This window comes from Podarcis liolepis, assembly GCF_965112155.1.
Source record: "Podarcis liolepis genome assembly, chromosome: 8".
Classification (NCBI taxonomy): Eukaryota; Metazoa; Chordata; class Lepidosauria; order Squamata; family Lacertidae; genus Podarcis; species Podarcis liolepis.
In genome coordinates, this window is record NC_139560.1 from 7,938,900 (window position 1) to 7,957,306 (window position 18,407).

Below are 18,407 nucleotides of genomic sequence, written 5' to 3' on the forward strand. Positions count from 1 at the left end.
ATGAATTAAGTTCATAACCCGAGATACTACTGTATCCTAATTTACTAGCTAGTTACAGGAAACAAAATCACTGCTTCCGAAGGGTTGTGAGTTTGAGCCCCACTTTGGTTGAAAGTTTCCCGCATTGCAGAAGCTTGGACAAGATGGTCCTCATGGTCCCTTCCAACTCTACAATTCTATGATGTATTCTACAATACTTGCAACACACCATGCACTTATTGACTCTGGATCCCATGTTCTCTCTCTCCCCTAAGAATCTGCCTTAAACTGAGTCTGATCATTGGTCCATCTAGTTCAGTATTGGTCACACAGACTACCAGACACTCCTAGGGATTTCAAAGAAGGTTGTCTCTGATCCCAGCAGGAGACTAAAATGGAGACATTCCATATGCAAAGCACTGAGTTACTTGGCCATTTCTTCCTCTGTCTTTTCCCATGCATGCTTCTAATTTGCTCTGTCACTAAGCTTCACCCAACCACCCAGAGGGTACTTATTTTACAACTTGCTGACAAAGTATGGATTGGGAGTCTTCAGATAGGGTGATCAGAAGACAACAGGGACAAAGTATCCTGCAACAGAATGGTAGGTACTAAGGTCTTAGCAAGGAAATGGGAAAGAAAAATGGAAAATCTTACCAATCTCATGACAATCCCACCCATTCTTTGTCTTCGTTTAATCTGTTTCCCCGCTTCATGTAGCAAGATCATGTTATTTTTCTGGTTGTGAGGATGAATGCCATCTGGCCTAGGAGGAGGAGACTCTGGTCATTTAAAGACCTATGTCCCATAATGGCAGTTTGTAATGAGTACTGAAGGGGAAACTGAACACATGTCTCATGTGCTTCTTTATCTGTAACGGCCAAATAAAACATCTCAGGACCTGTCATGATAACAGAGAAAACCATCCTTGCCCTTTAACGGCAAAAAACATTTGCCCAATATGCACATTTTGTAAGGAGGGGGTGAGCACAGAAGGGAAAATAAGATTTTCTGAAATGTCTTGCTGTTTCTTCCCTGTGTAAAATCATAGGTCAGAAGGTGAGTGGGATAAAAGAGCTGTCGGTTCTTAAGGATCTTAAAATGAGTTTTTTAAAATTGTAAAACAGAAAATTTAATAGAAATTATAAAAAGACTCCTGTATTTTTTTTCTACAGGTGGATGGGCGATGAGAGTGACAGTTCTTTGCTAGCTACATGTCACTGAAGCCCACCTTTACTTCAGCCAGTGTGGTGTAGTGGTTAAGAGCGGTAGACCCGTTATCTGGTGAACCGGGTTCGCGTCTCCGCTCCTCCACATGCAGCTGCTGGGTGACCTTGGGCTAATCACAATTCTTTGAAGTCTCTCAGCCCCACTCACCTCACAGAGTGTTTGTTGTGGGGGAGGAAGGGAAAGGAGAATGTTAGCCGCTTTGAGACTCCTTCGGGTAGTGATAAAGTGGGATATCAAATCCAAACTCTTCTTCTTCTTCCTCCACCTCCTTAAAAGGAGATTGGGTAAGGTAGACACCCAAGATATATGCCAATATCATGTGTTCTTTTTTAAAATGAAATTTTATTAAGAAATTTCGTAATACAATAAAAAACAAACACTTCTAATCAAAAAGAAAAGAAAGAAAGAAAGAAGAAAGAGAAAGGAATAGTACCATGCAAAGCCCTGTCTCACGAATAGATCTTTACTTTTATACCAGACAGAAAAAGGTGTGCCCCCCCCAGCTTTACCTGGGAGCTTTATCTCACCCTGGGAGATCTCCCCTTCCCTGCTTTTCATTCAAGGTCCTTCACTAGCTGTTCATTACCCTCATCTGCATGCAATTATTTCCTTAAGCCAGGACTCAGCCATGCAGTTACAAATAAAACGTTTTAAGTGAGTTTTAAGTGCAATATGCAAAGTGACAATAGATGACAATGGTGAGCCTTATGGGAAATTCAATGTATTTTTAAAAACGCTTCTACAAAAGCATTTCCAGAATGGTTTTTATTTATGTGTAGAGTACAAGACAACAACAAGAGAAAGCAGATCTAAACAGACACAAACGCAGGGCAAAAAAAAAAAGAAAATACCATGCATCGTAATGTATATGTCAGCAGTTAGTACAAGTTTGTGCCTCAATATGGTATCATTCTTTGCTTGTTTATTGAACACAAATATAGACTGATTTTCAGGAAGCCAACTCTTCAGATAGCATTGTGCAAGTACAAAATGACAACCATCAAAAATACAAAACGGGTGGGTTTTTTACATTAAAAAATAGGCACCCAAAATTCCTACTATTCACTAAAAATATCTAAAGAGTGATAGATGAAGCTGAACACACTACGAAGTGTGTGTGTGTGTGTGTGTGTGTGGTCTTCAGGAAAGGCTTAAATCTCTAAAAGAATGGACCTTGCCTGTTCTTGCAGAGAATTGAAATCAGAAACTCCTGGAATCTTACACTCATAGAATTGTAGAGTTGGAAGGGGCATCCAGGGGCATCTGGTCTCCTGCAACCCAGGAATCTCAACTAAAGCACCACGAGGTTGTTTAATCAAACATGGAATTAAATTCTGCAAATGTGGCCTATTTGAATAATAATAATAATAATAATAATAATAATAATAATAATAATAATAATAATTTATTTATAGCCCGCCCATCTGGCTGGGCTTCCCTAGCCACTCTGGGTGGCTTCCAAAAAAATATTAAAATACTGTAATACATCAAACATTAAAAGCTTCCCTAAACAGGGCTGCCTTCAGATGTCTTCTAAAAGTCTGGTAGTTGTTGTTCTCTTTGACATCTGGTAGGAGGGCATTACACAGGGACGGTGCCACTACCTAGAAGGCCCTCTGCCTGGTTCTGCTTATGATTGCTGACAGGCACCTAAGTAGAGTCTGTGAATTAAATCATACGGTGCAAGTGGTCTCACAGGAGTGAAGTCAGTCCTTGAAATACCCAAGTTCTAAATAGGCAAGGTTTAAAGGTCACCATCAGAACTTCCAAGTAGACTTTGGTTTGCTGTAGAAAGTGGTGCAGCTGGTAGAGTACAGTTAAATGGTGTGGAGCATCTTTCAGCCAAAGGGCTTCATATCTTCGTAGTCAACATTTCAGGGGCTGTATACAATAAGTGAGTGGGGCACAGAAGAAAGATTGAGATAACAAAAGACATGATTCCTCCCTTTGTAAAGTAGGATACATTTCAGGTACACAAACCTCAAAATTTTCAACAAAACCCCAGCCTCTTTTTCTGGTGAGCAATAGTCATCAATGCAGTCCAAGGACACATTACAGCCAGACCAAAGAACTCTTAGGAAAGGTTCCTCAGTGGGTTCGAACAAGGAGGGTCCATTTCCTGTCTGTCATTCTCCTCCTCATTTAAAACCCGCTGGAGGATGGCCAGTAGGCTCTCCCTAGACTGACCTCCCTTCTTCCTCCCAACCAGAAAATAGAGGAAGGGGTTCATGCAGCTGTTGAGGGAGGCACACAAAAAGGCATAATGGAATAGATAACGAATATTCCAGCGCATGATGGATATGGCAAGAAGAAGGGCATTGATTGGGAAAGCAAGCACGAGGAAGAAGAGGAGTGTAAGTAAAATAACCGTTAAAAGCCTTCCCCGCTTTCGTGGGTGTGATTTAAAACACACTTTGATGAAAAGGATCACAGTTGAAATTGTCATCAGTGGCAGGCAAAGCAGTCCAGTCAAGACATACTGGCCTGTTTGAGATAACCAATATGGAAAGTTGTAATAGTTTTCAAGAATGTAGAGCATTACGCCGAGCGGACAGGAGAGGACCCATATAAGGGCACACACAGTGGTGGACAAATGGGTCGGCCGGACACACCGATGCCAAATAGGGAAGAGGACAGACAAACATCTGTCAATGCTGATGGCTGTCAGAAGAAGTTGGCCAGTGTTGTATGTGAAGCATAAGAGACATACAACAATACTATGAAAAACATAATCAGGAAAGTCAGTAAAAACATAGATCTCTAAGCTCAGGAGGAATGCAAAGTCAGCAACAGCCAAATTAAGGATGTAGGTGGTGAATGGTTTACTCCTAATGTGGAAAACAAGAAGCCAGATGACAGTTCCATTCCCCAAAAATCCCACACAGCAGGTAACTAAAATGAAGACATGTAGTATAAATACTACAAATGGGTTATCATGGGAATCTCCTTGGTCATTAGATGAGCTATTGTAAGTGTCATTATACTCTTTATATGTCACAGCAACCGCAGCAGATTGCAAAGTTCCATTGGTATTTATTTCCATGTCGAATGACGGCATGTGGAATCCTTGTTGCCTCTTCTGGAGCACAAGTTTCCTCTAGGAAAAGATCACAAAGATGTTTGACTCAGCTGGAATTCTGTGCAAAACTCAGAATTGTGAGAGTGAGGAGCCCATTGATCAACATATAAACCCACAACATCTGTTTATCAAGTCAAAAGTCATATATGTGCAGTTTTCTGCAATATAACTGAGTCCCCCACATAGGCCACACCCTTCTGGATTTTTTCTCATTGAGGTTTTTTTTGGACTATAGTGAGTTAGTTTACCTGGAAACTTGGTTTGATTGGTGCCAAGAGGAGAAGTCAGAACAACATTCTCTGATCATCTGGCATTACTGTCTGATACGTAATGTCTCTCCAAAATTGAGGTTCAGTCATATTTCTTTTGCTATGGCTAAGCTCATCATTCCTGCTTAGGAAGAGATATCAGTAAGGATGAAGGAGATGGACTGAGACAGAATGAGAAAGACGCCACCTTGTTTAGCGAAAGATTGATATAAAGTTTTATAGCAGTGAATTTCCCTTACCTACTGCACATTCATCCAGGTGGGTGGGACTATCTTCCAATGCAATAAGATCAGGCTAGGAATGAATGAGGGTGTGCAGGAGGTTCTGAAAGAGAGGTCAGGCAGTAATGTCACATTTTTTCTTATTACGTATAACTCAGTTTTCTTTTCGTTGTTCCGTTCCTAGGCTTCTCCCTAAAATAGAGCAAGCATAGATGAAAAATTAGGATTAGAAAAGATGTGAGTCCTGCACATTGTATCTGTTCTTTGTCCTCTTTTGTTTTTCACCCAACGTTACAACCCTTGACCTGACCCAGTTTATTCTGCTACATCTGCTAACACTCAAAGGACTCAATGATTCTGGATCTAATGTTCTCTCCCTCCCTCTGTTCCTCTGAACAAAACAATTGCCCTATATGGTGCCAGAGCAGAGCTTTTTTTGGCCCGAATGTTTCTCCAATTATTATTATTATTATTATTATTATTATTATTATTATTATTAGTCCTGATTGGTTCTCCACTTGGCCAATCACGAGTGGGCAAGAGAATGGCCCTTCAGGACCTAGCACTCCTCCTTTTCGCAACGTGTGTCATCATCACACAACCTAGGGCTGCTCTGCAAGGTCTGGGGCCTTGCATCCCACCGCCAAGAGGAGCGGGGCCACTTGATGTTGCCGCTTCCTCCTCCTTCGCCCATGTTGCTGCCAGGTGATGGTTTCACTTGGCAGTGTATCACAGATGAAACTGCTGCTGCTCTTGAGTCCCTTTGCCACCTGCCCCGGTTAACCTGTGTTACTTCCAGCACTGAGAGATATACTTGCAGCCAGATCAGAAACTTGTTGCGTGGACAGGCGGAGTCCCCAGATCCCGAGAGCCCCCCCCCGTCATGTGGAATAATGACTCAAGACAACGTGCTATGGGATTAAATTGGCCACAACTTTATTAAATTTCAAATGTGGGTAGACCTTGGCTCAGGCATTGGGCGTTCTCTCTCCCCAGTCCCCAGCCAGGGACCTAGGGAGCATCAGGGTTATCCAGTGGGGGGGGGTAGGCCAGCTCTGGAGATCATATGTTCAAGCAGAGATAGCCGCCCCCGTTACGCTGCCGCCGCAGGGGAGAGCAATGACGACCTTTCGGCATACGGTCAGTGCCTCCCTTCAGAAACCCCTTTAACGGGGAACCCTGGTATCGCCGCTGCAAAGAGGAAGATGGAATAAAGGATTCCGCCCAAGGCCTGATATGGCCAAAGTTTTGATGTTTTGCTACGGGAAAGGCAAAACCTGTCAATGCAGGGAAATTCCTTTCCAGCCCTTTAACAGCGACCTTAACGTAGCAGCGCCTGCATACCTGTGAAAAAAAGTTAACCGGCAAAACCTGTGAAGAAAAGTTAACCTGCAAAATAAGACATTAACTGAGGGTGGGTAGGGTGGGAGAAGCTCTGGAGCTAAGTGAGGATTCCCAGGTAAGATCCTCCCTCTATTGCGTGGGCAGGTAATCCCTCCCCTACCTGGCCTGGTCTCCTTGGCAACGCTTCCCCCAGGTGAGATTGGACAACTGACTGGGGTAGGTGGAGACCTCCAGGTATCCCACGTGAGGAAAGGCAAAGCCAAGCCTATGCTGATGGAGCCGCTCCAGATCCAGGGGCTGTGCGCGTCCACGCAAAGAGTGCCCCCTGTTTTATGCGGGGAGCGGTCATTATCCAAAAAGATCCTTGCAGAAGAAACAAAAGTAGAGCCAAACTCAGCAGGGTATTTGAGGACAGGGAAAACCCTCCCTCCATCCTACTTTCCAGAGATATGACGATGCTCTCTTGAAAAAACGATACTGACCGAGTTAGGAAATGAATGACAGGGACAAATGAAATAGTTCAAACTCCGGAAATTCCACGGTAAGGACAGCAACCACTGGGACAGAGCGATGCGACCCCATTGCTCTCAGAGTGAGGCTAAATTTGGAAGGCAAATGGGAAGGGAAGTGAGGTGAGGAGGCGCTGCCTTTGGGAAGGGTCTGCAGCGGGAATGAAGGGTGTGCATGAAATGATCTAGAGTGGTAGCTGGAAGGGACCTTGTGGGTAAGGAAGAAAGCCTGAACAGAAGAGGGCGCTTGGAGGAGCCTCGGGGATTGTCGCAAATTCTAGACAACCCTAAACACCCTTTCTAAGAAGTGAGTGAGTCTATTGAGCACAGACTTCCTTTGCAATGAACAAGTCATAGGGTTTCACAGAGATCCCAGGACAGGTAGAATATCCGAAAGGAGAGTGATGAGGATTTGTCACAGGAAATGGAATGGGGAAGGAACAAGCAGGTGAGGAAGAAAGAGAAATGGAGAGAGGTTTTTTTTTTGTTTTTTTTTTTAAAATGAAAAGTTGAGGTAATTTATTTTATTAATCTTTCTTTTCTCTCAAATGCCAGTTTGTAAAGAGTACTGAAAGGGAAACTGAACACATGTCTCATGTGCTTCTTTATCTGTAACAGCCAAATAAACCGTCTCTGGACCTTTCATGATAACAGATAAAACCATCCTTGCACTTTAACAGCAAAAAACATTTGCCCAATATGCACATTTTGTAGGGAGGGGGTGAGCACAGAAGGGAAAATGAGATTTTCCTAAATGTTTTGCTGTTTCTTCCCTGTGTAAATCCATAGGTGAGAAGTAGAGTGGGATGCAAGAGCAGTTGGTTCTTAAGGATGTCAAAATGAGTTTTTTAAACTGTAAAACAGAAAATTTAATAGAAATTATAAGAAGACTTCTGTAGACTGGTGACTGGGAGCAGCCTCCGAGGCCACATAACACCAGTCTTGAAAGACCTACACTGGCTCCCAGGACATTTCTGAGCACAATTCAAAGTGTTGGTGCTGACCTTTAAAGCCCTAAATGGCCTCAGTCCTGTATACCTGCAGGAGCGTCTCCACCTCCATCGTTCTGCCCGGACACTGCCTTGGATCAGTTAAGTCAGAAGACGGATTTGATGACTAATGTGGTCAGAGCTTTTGAACAGGTAGTGGGAGACTATATGGAGTCCACCCAGGAACTAAAACAGGAGTGTTCCAATGACAGAACAGTTGAGAGAAGAGGATGCTGCCGAATCCTGGGCGCCAGAGATGGAGGGAGCTGCGGCCCAGCAAGAACATGAATTTTTGGATTTGACAAATGAACTTGGAAAAAGCCAGATTTGGAAAGATAAAGTTTGGTTTGGCTTGGAAATGGGGGTTGGATAGCCCCCCCCCCCCATGCAGGGAGGTTTGGACTTTTCAAGTCTGGCAATGGGCCGTCAGATGTTTGGAGCTCTGGGGGCTCTCAATTTTGGATGGAATCTGAAACATGTCTTTAAATACCACATGGAGTCTAGTCTGGACTATGGAAAAGGGGCTGATTTGTTGAAAAGGGTCAAAAACATTACTAAGTTGGAGTTCCCACGAGTGAAAGGAAAATATGAAGAAGAGCTGCGGAAGGGACATGGAAGAGACTTGAGGGCCTCGGATATAAGATTACCAGGTTAATGTGCTAGATCAATGGGATAAAAAGGACTGACAAAACCAGGAGGAAGGGACGCTGGATGAAGATTGGATTGTTTTTATTTCTTTTTTTATCATTAGGATGGTTTTATAAAATTGATGAATGTTAGAAAAATGTTGAAATGAAATTACTTGGCTCTTGTAAAAATGTTTAAAGAATTAGGTAAGAATGTTATGGTTATGAGAAGTTGGTAAAAATAAGATTTCAGTTTTAAGCTTTAGGGTTTTCTATAAAATAAGATGAAAATAGATTAAGGTAATGTAATGACAGAATACTATGAATTATGGAAAGGATTTGCTGAGATAACTATTAATTAGGATACAATAAAAGGGAGTCTAGTTCAGTATTGGTCACATTGACTACCAGACACTCCTAGGGATTTCAAAGAAGGTTGTCTCTGATCCCAGGACAGGTAGAATATCCGAAAGGAGAGTGATGAGGATTTGTCACAGGAAATGGAATGGGGAAGGAACAAGCATGTTCTCTCTCCTCGCCCCTCTCTCCCCTAAGAATCTGCCTTAAACTGATTCCGATCATTTGTCCATCTACATAGTTTAGTATTGGTCACATTGACTACCAGACACTCCTAGGGATTTCAAAGAAGGTTGTCTCTGATCCCTTCTGGAGTCTAAAATGGAGACATTCCATATGCAAAGCACTGAGCTACTTGGCCATTTCTTCCTTCATCTTTTCCCATGCATGCTTCTAATTTGCTCTGTCAATAAGCTTCACCCAACCACCCAGAGGGTGCTTATTTTACAGCTTGCTGACAAAGTATGGATTGGGTGTCTTCAGATATGGTGATCAGAAGACAACAGGGACAAAGTATCCTGCAACAAAATGGTAGGTACTAAGGACTTAGCAAGGCAATGGGGCACCAATGATTCCTCAAAGAAAAATGGAAAAATCTTACCAATCACATGCCGATCCCACCCATTCTTTGTCTTGGCTTAATCCGTTTCCCTGCCTCATGTAGCAAGATCATGTTCTTTTAGTGGTTGTGAGGATAAATGCCATCTGGCCTAGGAGGAGGAGACTCTTGTCATTTAAAGACCTATGTCCCCAAATGCCAGTTTGTAAAGAGTACTGAAAGGGAAACTGAACACATGTCTCATGTGCTTCTTTATCTGTAACAGCCAAATAAACCGTCTCTGGACCTTTCATGATAACAGATAAAACCATCCTTGCACTTTAACAGCAAAAAACATTTGCCCAATATGCACATTTTGTAGGGAGGGGGTGAGCACAGAAGGGAAAATAAGATTTTCCTAAATGTTTTGCTGTTTCTTCCCTGTGTAAATCCATAGGTGAGAAGTGGAGTGGGATGCAAGAGCAGTTGGTTCTTAAGGATGTCAAAATGAGTTTTTTAAACTGTAAAACAGAAAATTTAATAAAAATTATAAGAAGACTTCTGTAGACTGGTGACTGGGAGCAGCCTCCGAGGCCACATAACACCAGTCTTGAAAGACCTACACTGGCTCCCAGGACATTTCTGAGCACAATTCAAAGTGTTGGTGCTGACCTTTAAAGCCCTAAATGGCCTCAGTCCTGTATACCTGAAGGAGCGTCTCCACCTCCGTCGTTCTGCCCGGACACTGAGGTCCAGTGCCGAGGGCCTTCTGGCAGTTCCCTTGCTGCGAGAAGCCAAGTTACAGGGAACCAGGCAGAGGGCCTTCTCAGTAGTGGCACCCACCCTGTGGAACTCCCTCCCACCAGAAGTCAAAGAGAAAACCAACTACCAAATTTTAGAAGACATCTGAAGGCAGCCCTGTTTAGGGAAGCTTTTAATGTTTAATAGGTTATTGTATTTTAGTGTTCTGTTGGAAGCCCACCACTGTGGCTGGGGAAACCCAGCCAGATGGGCAGGGTATAAAGATATAGATATATCTTTATTGTCATTGTCCCATGCAGGACAATGAAATTGCAAAACTACATAAAACTATATAAAAACTACATAAAACTACCACAAAACTACATAAAGCTACATCAAAACTACATAAAACTACATAAAACATTCAAAACCCTCTAAAAACTCTAAAACCCTATTTTAAAATACACTATACTGTAGAAACCCCGTATGCTGTGTTTAGAACCAGAATTACATTTGCGTAGAAACTGTTCCTCAGGCGGCTAGTCCTGGTCTTTATAACCCTATACCTTCTTCCAGAATGCAGAATCTGAAAGAGATCATTTCCGGGGTGTGTACTATCCTGTGCTATCTCTGCCGCTTTCTTATGGCACCTGGCAGCATAGATTTGATCTAATGTGGGAAGAGTGCACCCAATTATTCTCTCTGCAGTCTTTACATCCCTGGAAAAAAATATTATTATTATTATTATTATTATTATTATTATTATTATTATTATTATTATTATTATTATTTCTTTCTACAGGTGAACAGGCAATGAGAGTGACAGTTCTTTTCTAGCTACATGTCACTGAAGCCCACCTTAACTTAAGCCAGCTGTCCTCCTTAACAGGAGATTGGGTAAGGCAGACACCCAAGTTATATGCAAATACCATGTGTTCTTTATTAAAATGAAATTTTATTAAGAAATTTCATAATACAATGAAAAACAAACTATTCTAATCAGAAGGAAAAGAAACAAGGAGAAAGAAAGAGATAGTACAATTCAAAGTCCTGTCTCACAGATATATCTTAACTTTTATACCAGACAGAAAAAAGTGTCCCCCCCCCCCCAGTTTTACCTGGGAGTTTCTCTCACCCTGGGAGATCGCCCCTTCCCTGCTTTTCACTCAGGGTCCTTCACTAGCTGTCCATCAGCCTCATCTGCATGCAATTATTTCCTTAAGCCAGGACTCAGCCATGCAGTTGCAAATAAAATGTTTTAAGTTCAATAGACAAAGTGACAATAGATGGCGATGGAGATGCTTATGGAAAATTCAATGTATTTTTAAAAACGCTTTAAAAAAAGCATTTCCAGAATGGTTTTTATTTATGTGTAGAGTACAGGACAACAAAAAGAGAAAGCAGATAGAAACAGACACAAAAGAAGGGGGGGGAGAAAATACCATGCATCGTAATGTATATGCCAGCAGTTAATACAAGTTCTTGCCTCAATATGGTATCATTCTTTGCTTGTTTGTTGAACACAGATATAGACTGATTTTCAGGAAGCCAACTATTCAGATAGCATTGTGCAAGTACAAAATGACAACCACCAAAAATACAAAACAGGTGGGTTTTTTATATTAAAAGATAGGCACCCAAAATTCCTACCCATGCCCAAACTGGCTTACAACAACAAAAAACAGGGAGGCATTTCAAACAAACCATACGAAAACAATCTCATAATAATAATAAAAAAACACAATATAGTGATAATATCATGATAACATGGGAAAACAAAGTTATAATAATATAAAATAAACCACATGTCAATACTATAACAAGGTCACCTAAACAGCATGTAGCCTCCAACATCAAAACTAATAAGGGAGATTCCCAGTAACTCTCTCATTCAAAGTTATATTTTTTTACAACCTTGAGACTATGGTTGGATGAGCAATCTTCAGATTTCTTGATCACAAGACAAGAGGAGCCTGCTTGGATGTCAGGTGATAAGGACTTGTGGGGGAAAATGCGGTACCAGTTGTGTTCCAAAGGAGATTGTACAATTTTTCTATTCTCAGTCCAAGTTGTACAGATGATTCCACCCGATCTTTGTCTTGACTATTTCAGCTTGCGTAATATAGATGCACAGCATGGAGCATTTTAAACTGTAGGGCTTAATATCTCCATGGTCAACATTTCAGGGGCCGTATACCATGGTTGGGGGGGGGGGACACAGAAGAAAAATTGGGAGGAGAAGAAACATGACTCCTGCCTTTGTAGAGTAGGATGCATTTCAAATACACAAACCTCAAAATTTTCAACAAAACCCAATCCGCTTTTTCTGGTGAGTAAGAGTCATCAATACAGCCCAAGGACATAATTCAGCCAAAGAACTCTTATGAAAGGTTCCTAAGTGGGATCGAAGAAGGAGGGTCCATTTCCTGTCTCTCATTCTCTTCCTCATTCAAAACCCGCTGGAGGATGACCAGTAGGCTCTCCCTAGATTGACCTCCCTTCTTCCTCCCAACCAGAAAATAAAGCAAGGGGTTCACACAGCTGTTGAGGGAGGCACACAAAAAGGCATAATGGAATGGAAGGGGAATATTCAGGGGTACAATTAATATATCAAGAAGAATGGCATTGAGTGGAAAAGCAAGAATGAGGAAGAAGAGCAGTGTAAGTAAAATAACCATTAAAAGCCTTCCCCGCTTTCGTGGGTGTGATTTAAAACAGACTTTCATGAAAAGGATCACAGTTGAAATTGTCATAAGTGGGAAGCAAAGCAGTCCAGTCAAGAGAAATTGAAAATTTTCTGTGAGGAAATAAGGATAGATGTTATCTGGTGTAAGGGGAAATGTTGTTGAGATAATGTAGAGGACTATGGAGAGCAGACATGAGAGGACCCATATGAGGGCACACACAGTGGTGGACAAATGTGTCGGCCGAACACACCGATGCCAGATAGGGAAGAGGACAGACACACATCTGTCAATGCTGATGGCTGTGAGAAGAAGTTGGCCAGTGTTGTATGTGACGTTTAAGACATGAATAGAAATAATATAAAAAACATAACCAAAGTGAGTACACCTAATAAAAGCATAGATCTCTAAGCTCAGGAGGAATGCAAAATCAGAAACAGCCAAATTAAGGATGTAGGTGGTGAACGGTTTCCTCCTAATGCGGAAACCAAGAAGCCAGATGACAGTTCCATTCCCCAAAAATCCCACACAGCAGATAATTAAAATAAAGCCATATATTATAGATTCTTCATATTCCTTATATTGGAAATTTCCTTGGTCATTAGATGAGCTATTATAAGTGCCATTGTACTCCTTATATGTCACAGTATCCACAGTAGATTGCAAAGTCCCATTGATATTTATTTCCATGCTGAATGACTGCATGTGGAATCCTTGTCACCTCTTCTGGAGCAGAAGTTTCCTCTAAGAAATGGAAAATATCACAAAGATGTTTGACTCAGCTGGAATTCTGTGCAAAACTCAGAACTGTGAGAGCCAGGAGCCCATTGAACAACACATAAACCTACAGCATCTGTCTATCAAGCCAAAAGTCATATATGTGCAATTCTCTGCAATATAACTGAATCCCCCACATGGGCCACACCCCTCTGGATTTTTTCTCATTGAGTTTTGATTGGTGCCAAGAGACGAAGACAGCACAGCATTCCCTGGTCTTCTGGCAGTATTGTCTGATATGTAACGTCTCTCCAAAATTGGGGTTCAGTCATATTTCTTTTGCTATGGCCAAGCTCATCATTCCTGCTTAGGAAGAGATATCAGTAAGGATGAAGGAGATGGACTGAGACAGAATGAGAAAGATGCCACCTTGTTTAGAGAAAGATTGATATAAAGTTTTATAGCAGTGAATTTCCCTTACCTACTGCACATTCATCCAGGTGGGTGGGGCTATCTTCCAATGCAATAAGAGCAGGCTAGGAGTGAATGAGTGTGTGCAGGAGGTTCTGAAAGAGAGGTCAGGCAGTAATGTCACATTTTTTTTCTTATTAAGTATAACTCAGTTTTCTTTTTGTTGTTCAGTTCCTAGGATTCCCCCCAAAATAGAGCAAGCTTTCTGATATGTCTATATTGGCTCCCCCCTAACCAAGGAGGCTGTTTTTGATGGATGGGAAGCAAACACGTGGGGAGGGGACAGGTGTTTACCCGAGTAGTAGTAGCACCTTTAAGAAGCACCTTTAACAGATACACCTGGTGGTGGTGATTCAGAAGATTTATATTAGTCTCGCCTCCAAATGCCCCAGCCATTTTCCTAGTGCAAGGAAATCCTTTTCCTTGGATAGATGTATTTGTTTTTCTCTTTTGTATTTTCTTTTGTTGTGATTATGTACCGTATTTTTCGCTCTATAACACGCAGATTTTTTCTCCTAAAAAGGAAGGGGAAATGTCTGTGCGTGTTATGCAGCGAATGTGTGCTCCCTGGAGCCGAAAAATGAGGCAAAAATCAAACCGCGCTTCAGGGAGAAGGGAGCTCCGTGAGAGAGGAAGCTGTTGCTTTCCTGCATTCTGCCTCAGGGTCTTACTGCCCACCCTGCTCTGTTTCGTTACTGTGTTTGCTCAAACGGAACAAAGAGCAGGGAAAGCCCCTCCCCTCCAGGCAAGAAGAGAGGAAAGCAGAGCGTCCTTCGTTCTATCCTCTCCCTGCTCCGGAGGGAACAATGTTTGTGAAGGGAAGAGAGATTACAGGTTCAGCTTAAAATTCTGATTTGACTTCCTGCTTTTTGTTTTTGGAGACACACAGCATTTAAATATGCTTTCTTCCATTTAAAAGGATGAAATCCTTAAACAGTGTTTTGCCTGTAAATTCATGCGATCTGGAAGATTACAGTGTCTGTACCTCTTAAGGGATGGCAAAGCTTAGGTTTCGCTGCTAAATAGTTCTTAATGCAGTTAAAATGCTTTCTTCTGTCATGCTGGTGGGAGGGAGAGGGAGAGAGAGAGAGAGAGAGAGAGAGAGAGAGAGAGAGAGAGAGAGCACGCTGGCTGGCTTGTGTGGGTGGGTGGGGGGAAACTTTTGCCTTCCTTTCCTCACGTTATAGCCCTCTCCTGCATTCTTAGCCTTCTGTGTTTTTCCTTCCCTCCCCACTTAAAATGTGGTTACAAAGCATGGATCCACATGGATCCTCAGGATCTTTGCATTGGGTCAGCCAAAATTCACCATCAGAGCACACAGCATGTCCATGGCTACAGCCTGCCCCCCCAAAAAAATCACGCACCCACTGTTGCCTGGGGCTGCAATGGTGCAAAAACGTGGTTACAAAGCCACAGGGATTCTCAGGATTTTTGCATTGGGTCACCCCAAATTCACCATCAGATCACATGTCTGTGGCCACAGCATGAAGCACAAAAATGATACGTCCACTGTTTCATTCAGAATATTTTTTCCCTTGTTTTCCTCCTCTAAAAACGATGTGCGTGTTATGGTCAGGTGCGTGTTATAGAGCGAAAAATACGGTATGTATTTTAACTTGTATTGAATAAAAATTTATTAAAAACGGGGGGGGGGAGGAGGAAACTGAGCATTAGCACTTGGGCTGTTGCTTTAGGTGCAATTGATAGCTGGTGGCATCACACCTTCCTGACTTTAAGCCTGGCCCTAATCCAGACAGCTGTTTACATGTACATACACAATGTATGTAGACTCATACACAACATGCTGGGAAGACTTAGCAGTCCTCCCTGCCTACCAGGTTCTCTTCTTCTGTAGTCCTGGGTTGATGAGGAAATATCCAAGAGCTGGTAAGAAACCCAAGTAGCTAATGTGAAGACCTCTGGTGATAGGGTGGGGATGTAATTAGCCTTCACTTGTAAGGACCAAGAGTAAGGAAAGTGCTCTTCTGGCATTCTGAGTGTTAACTCAAAGAGTGACTTATGGAAAGGAGAGAAACGAACTCTTCAGTAGGATAACTATTGTTTTGTAGCTTAACGCTAAGGGTTTAGTCACTCACAGAACAGAGAAAGGAATTCAAGAATTCAAGAGAGTGTATGTGTTTATATATTAAGCGGAATCCCCTCATTGTGTTTGCTTCTAGGAACATGAATATCTGCTCCCTTTGTATTGGCTTAATAAGACCAACTTTCCCAAGACTTCACTGATCAATCATAGGTGAATTTCCTGCACTGGACCTGGATCACTTGAAATGACCCAGTCTATTCTGTGTATCTGTTAAAATACATTAATCTCACTGTGTCTGGATACAATGGTTGTTCTCTCCCTTGGCAACACCTCAGGAAGTCACCTTCCTGAGTCTGAGTCAGACTATTGGTCTATCGAGATCAGGACTTGTCAAACAGACTCTCAGTGCCACTCTCTAGCATTTTAAAAAGTGGTCTTTCCAACCCTACCTGGAGGTACTTGGGAATCAACGTTCTGCAAGCACTGCAGCTACGGCCTTTCCTGTGCATGTTTCACCCAACCTTGTGACTAACTGCAGATCACCAAGTATCTGAAGAAGTGTGCATGCACACGAAAGCTCATACCAAGAACTAACTTAGTTGGTCTTTAAGGTGCTACTGGAAGGAATTTTTTTATTTTGCAGATCACCAGTCTTCAGAGATGGTGAGTGCAAGAGAACAAGGACACAACAACTTGCACTGGAAAGGCAGGTCCTAAGGACTTAAGTGACAGAAAATATGGCCCCACATACCCCAAATAGAAAATGTAAAATCTTACCAGTCTCACTCAAAGGTGCAAAACGGTCCCTCCTGTTCTTCGTCTGATTTAATTTGATTCTCTGCCTCATAAGACAAGAGGATGCTCTTTAATAGGATATGAAGATAATTATCAGTTCTCCATGGAGGAGGAGACTATTGCCATTTATGTCCCAGAAGGCTACAGTAATGAAGACTAGGTTTGTAATTGGTTGTGGACGAAGCAGCTCATGTCTCACATACTTCTTTATCTGTACCAGACAAATGGAATAAATCAAGACCTCATCTCCAGATTTCTAATCAAGGCTGTCTAAGCAAGATAACAACTTCCTGGCCTTTTAACGGCCAAAAGCATTTGTCCCTATGAGCCTTTTATTGGGTGGGGGAGTTGACTATTAGTGGGGAGACATGACTACCTATGGTGGGAGGGAAGGTTGCTCTTGAGTAGGCCAACTAGGTGGAGGGGGGAAGGAGTCAGAGCCATTTGCTGTGACCCATGGAAGGGACCTGATCCACCATGTCATCTGTCATGCCCCCCTTCATTAGCAGGCAATTCCATGGTTACCAATGTAATGTTTATTTCTTTTCACTTATTTCATAAAATTTATACACTGCTTGATTGGGGAAAAAAGAAAAAAACACACAACCCAAAGCAGCTTACAAAAGAATGAACAGAAAAATCAAGAAAAATCACAACCATACTTTAAAACATACAAAAGTTAAAATACTGAAGCAGATTGAATAGATGCTAAGCTTTGCTATGATATATTGTGCTTACAGTAATATTATTTGAACTCCAATTAACATTAATATCTACAGTAGAACCTCGGGTTAAGAACTTAATTCGTTCCGAACGGCCATTCTTAACCTGAAACTGTTCTTAACCTGACGTACCACTTTAGCTAATGGGGCCTCCCGCTGCTGCCGCCATGCAATTTCTTAACTGAGGTACTATTTCTGGGTTACCGGAGTCTGTAACCTGAAGTGTCTGTAACCTGAAGCCTCTTTAACCCGAGGTACCACTGCATTTAACATATATATGAAGCAATTGGATGTGGTCATTATGAGTTTTGGAGCAAGGTGTCAGCACTGTGATGATGTTGACACACAGCTCTCCTTTTCCATAACATATGAATTGGGAAAGACTGTGAAAACTTTGAACCAGTGTCTTGATGCAGTAGTGGTCTGGATGAGGGCTGATCAACTGTGTTTGAATTGGAAGATAATGGGGGTTCTTTTGGTGGGGAGAGGTTCCCCATGTTTTGGAAATTGGCAAGTTCCCTGTTCTGAGTGGGATTGTGATCCCCTTTGAAGGAGCCAGTGTGAAGTTTGGGGGTAGTTCTGGATTCATCTGTGTCATTAGATGCTCAAGTGTCCTCTGTGTCCCCCATTCACAACCCCGGGTCATATTTTGCTTGACACTTGAACCAGGACATTTGCAAGTGATGAGATGTGAAAGCAATGTTTGGATTTAAAATGTGTCAGGCTTATTTAACACAGTTAAAGTTCTGCAGATGGGTAACAGTTACTATATAAAGAATTCCCAACAGCATGAGCTCCTATACATCTGAGGCATAATGTTGTTGTACCTGTCACTTCAAAGTGTTGGGCAAGCTCCAGAGTACTTTATTCCTTCTTGCAGTGAGGGAATTCCTAGAAGGCCCTCGGAGTAAGGTTTCAGTGTATGGGCAGAATATGGGGATGGAGATGCTCTTTCAGGTAATTAGCAGGCAATTCAATGGTTAAAATACTGAAGCAGATCAAATATACGCTAAGCTTCTTTACATGATATGTTGTGCTTACGATCATATTATTTGAACTCCAGTCAACATTAATATTTATTTAAGATCTATG

General features: G+C 42.1%; 2 protein-coding genes across 2 annotated transcripts in view; both read right to left on the reverse strand.

Moving 5' to 3' along the window:
- The window catches only part of LOC310713127 (mas-related G-protein coupled receptor member H-like), a gene marked incomplete at its 5' end in the record, with an annotated part of 43,083 nt that extends 29,812 nt beyond the window's left edge, over window positions 1-13,271 (reverse strand). Inside the window, one exon of the mRNA XM_083516940.1 lies at window positions 13,097-13,271. Within this exon, the coding sequence (XP_083373066.1) occupies window positions 13,097-13,271 (175 nt within the window). The remainder of the gene's footprint in view (window positions 1-13,096) is intronic.
- On the reverse strand, window positions 2,697-4,815 carry LOC310713154 (mas-related G-protein coupled receptor member H-like). The gene is made up of 3 exons (XM_083516978.1): window positions 4,797-4,815; window positions 4,537-4,678; window positions 2,697-4,306 (listed from the first exon to the last, which is right to left on the reverse strand). Exon 3 carries the CDS (start codon window positions 4,265-4,267, stop codon window positions 3,284-3,286), a length of 984 nt encoding a protein of 327 aa, XP_083373104.1. The 5' UTR covers window positions 4,268-4,306; window positions 4,537-4,678; window positions 4,797-4,815; the 3' UTR covers window positions 2,697-3,283.
- Window positions 13,272-18,407: the final 5,136 nt, after the last annotated feature.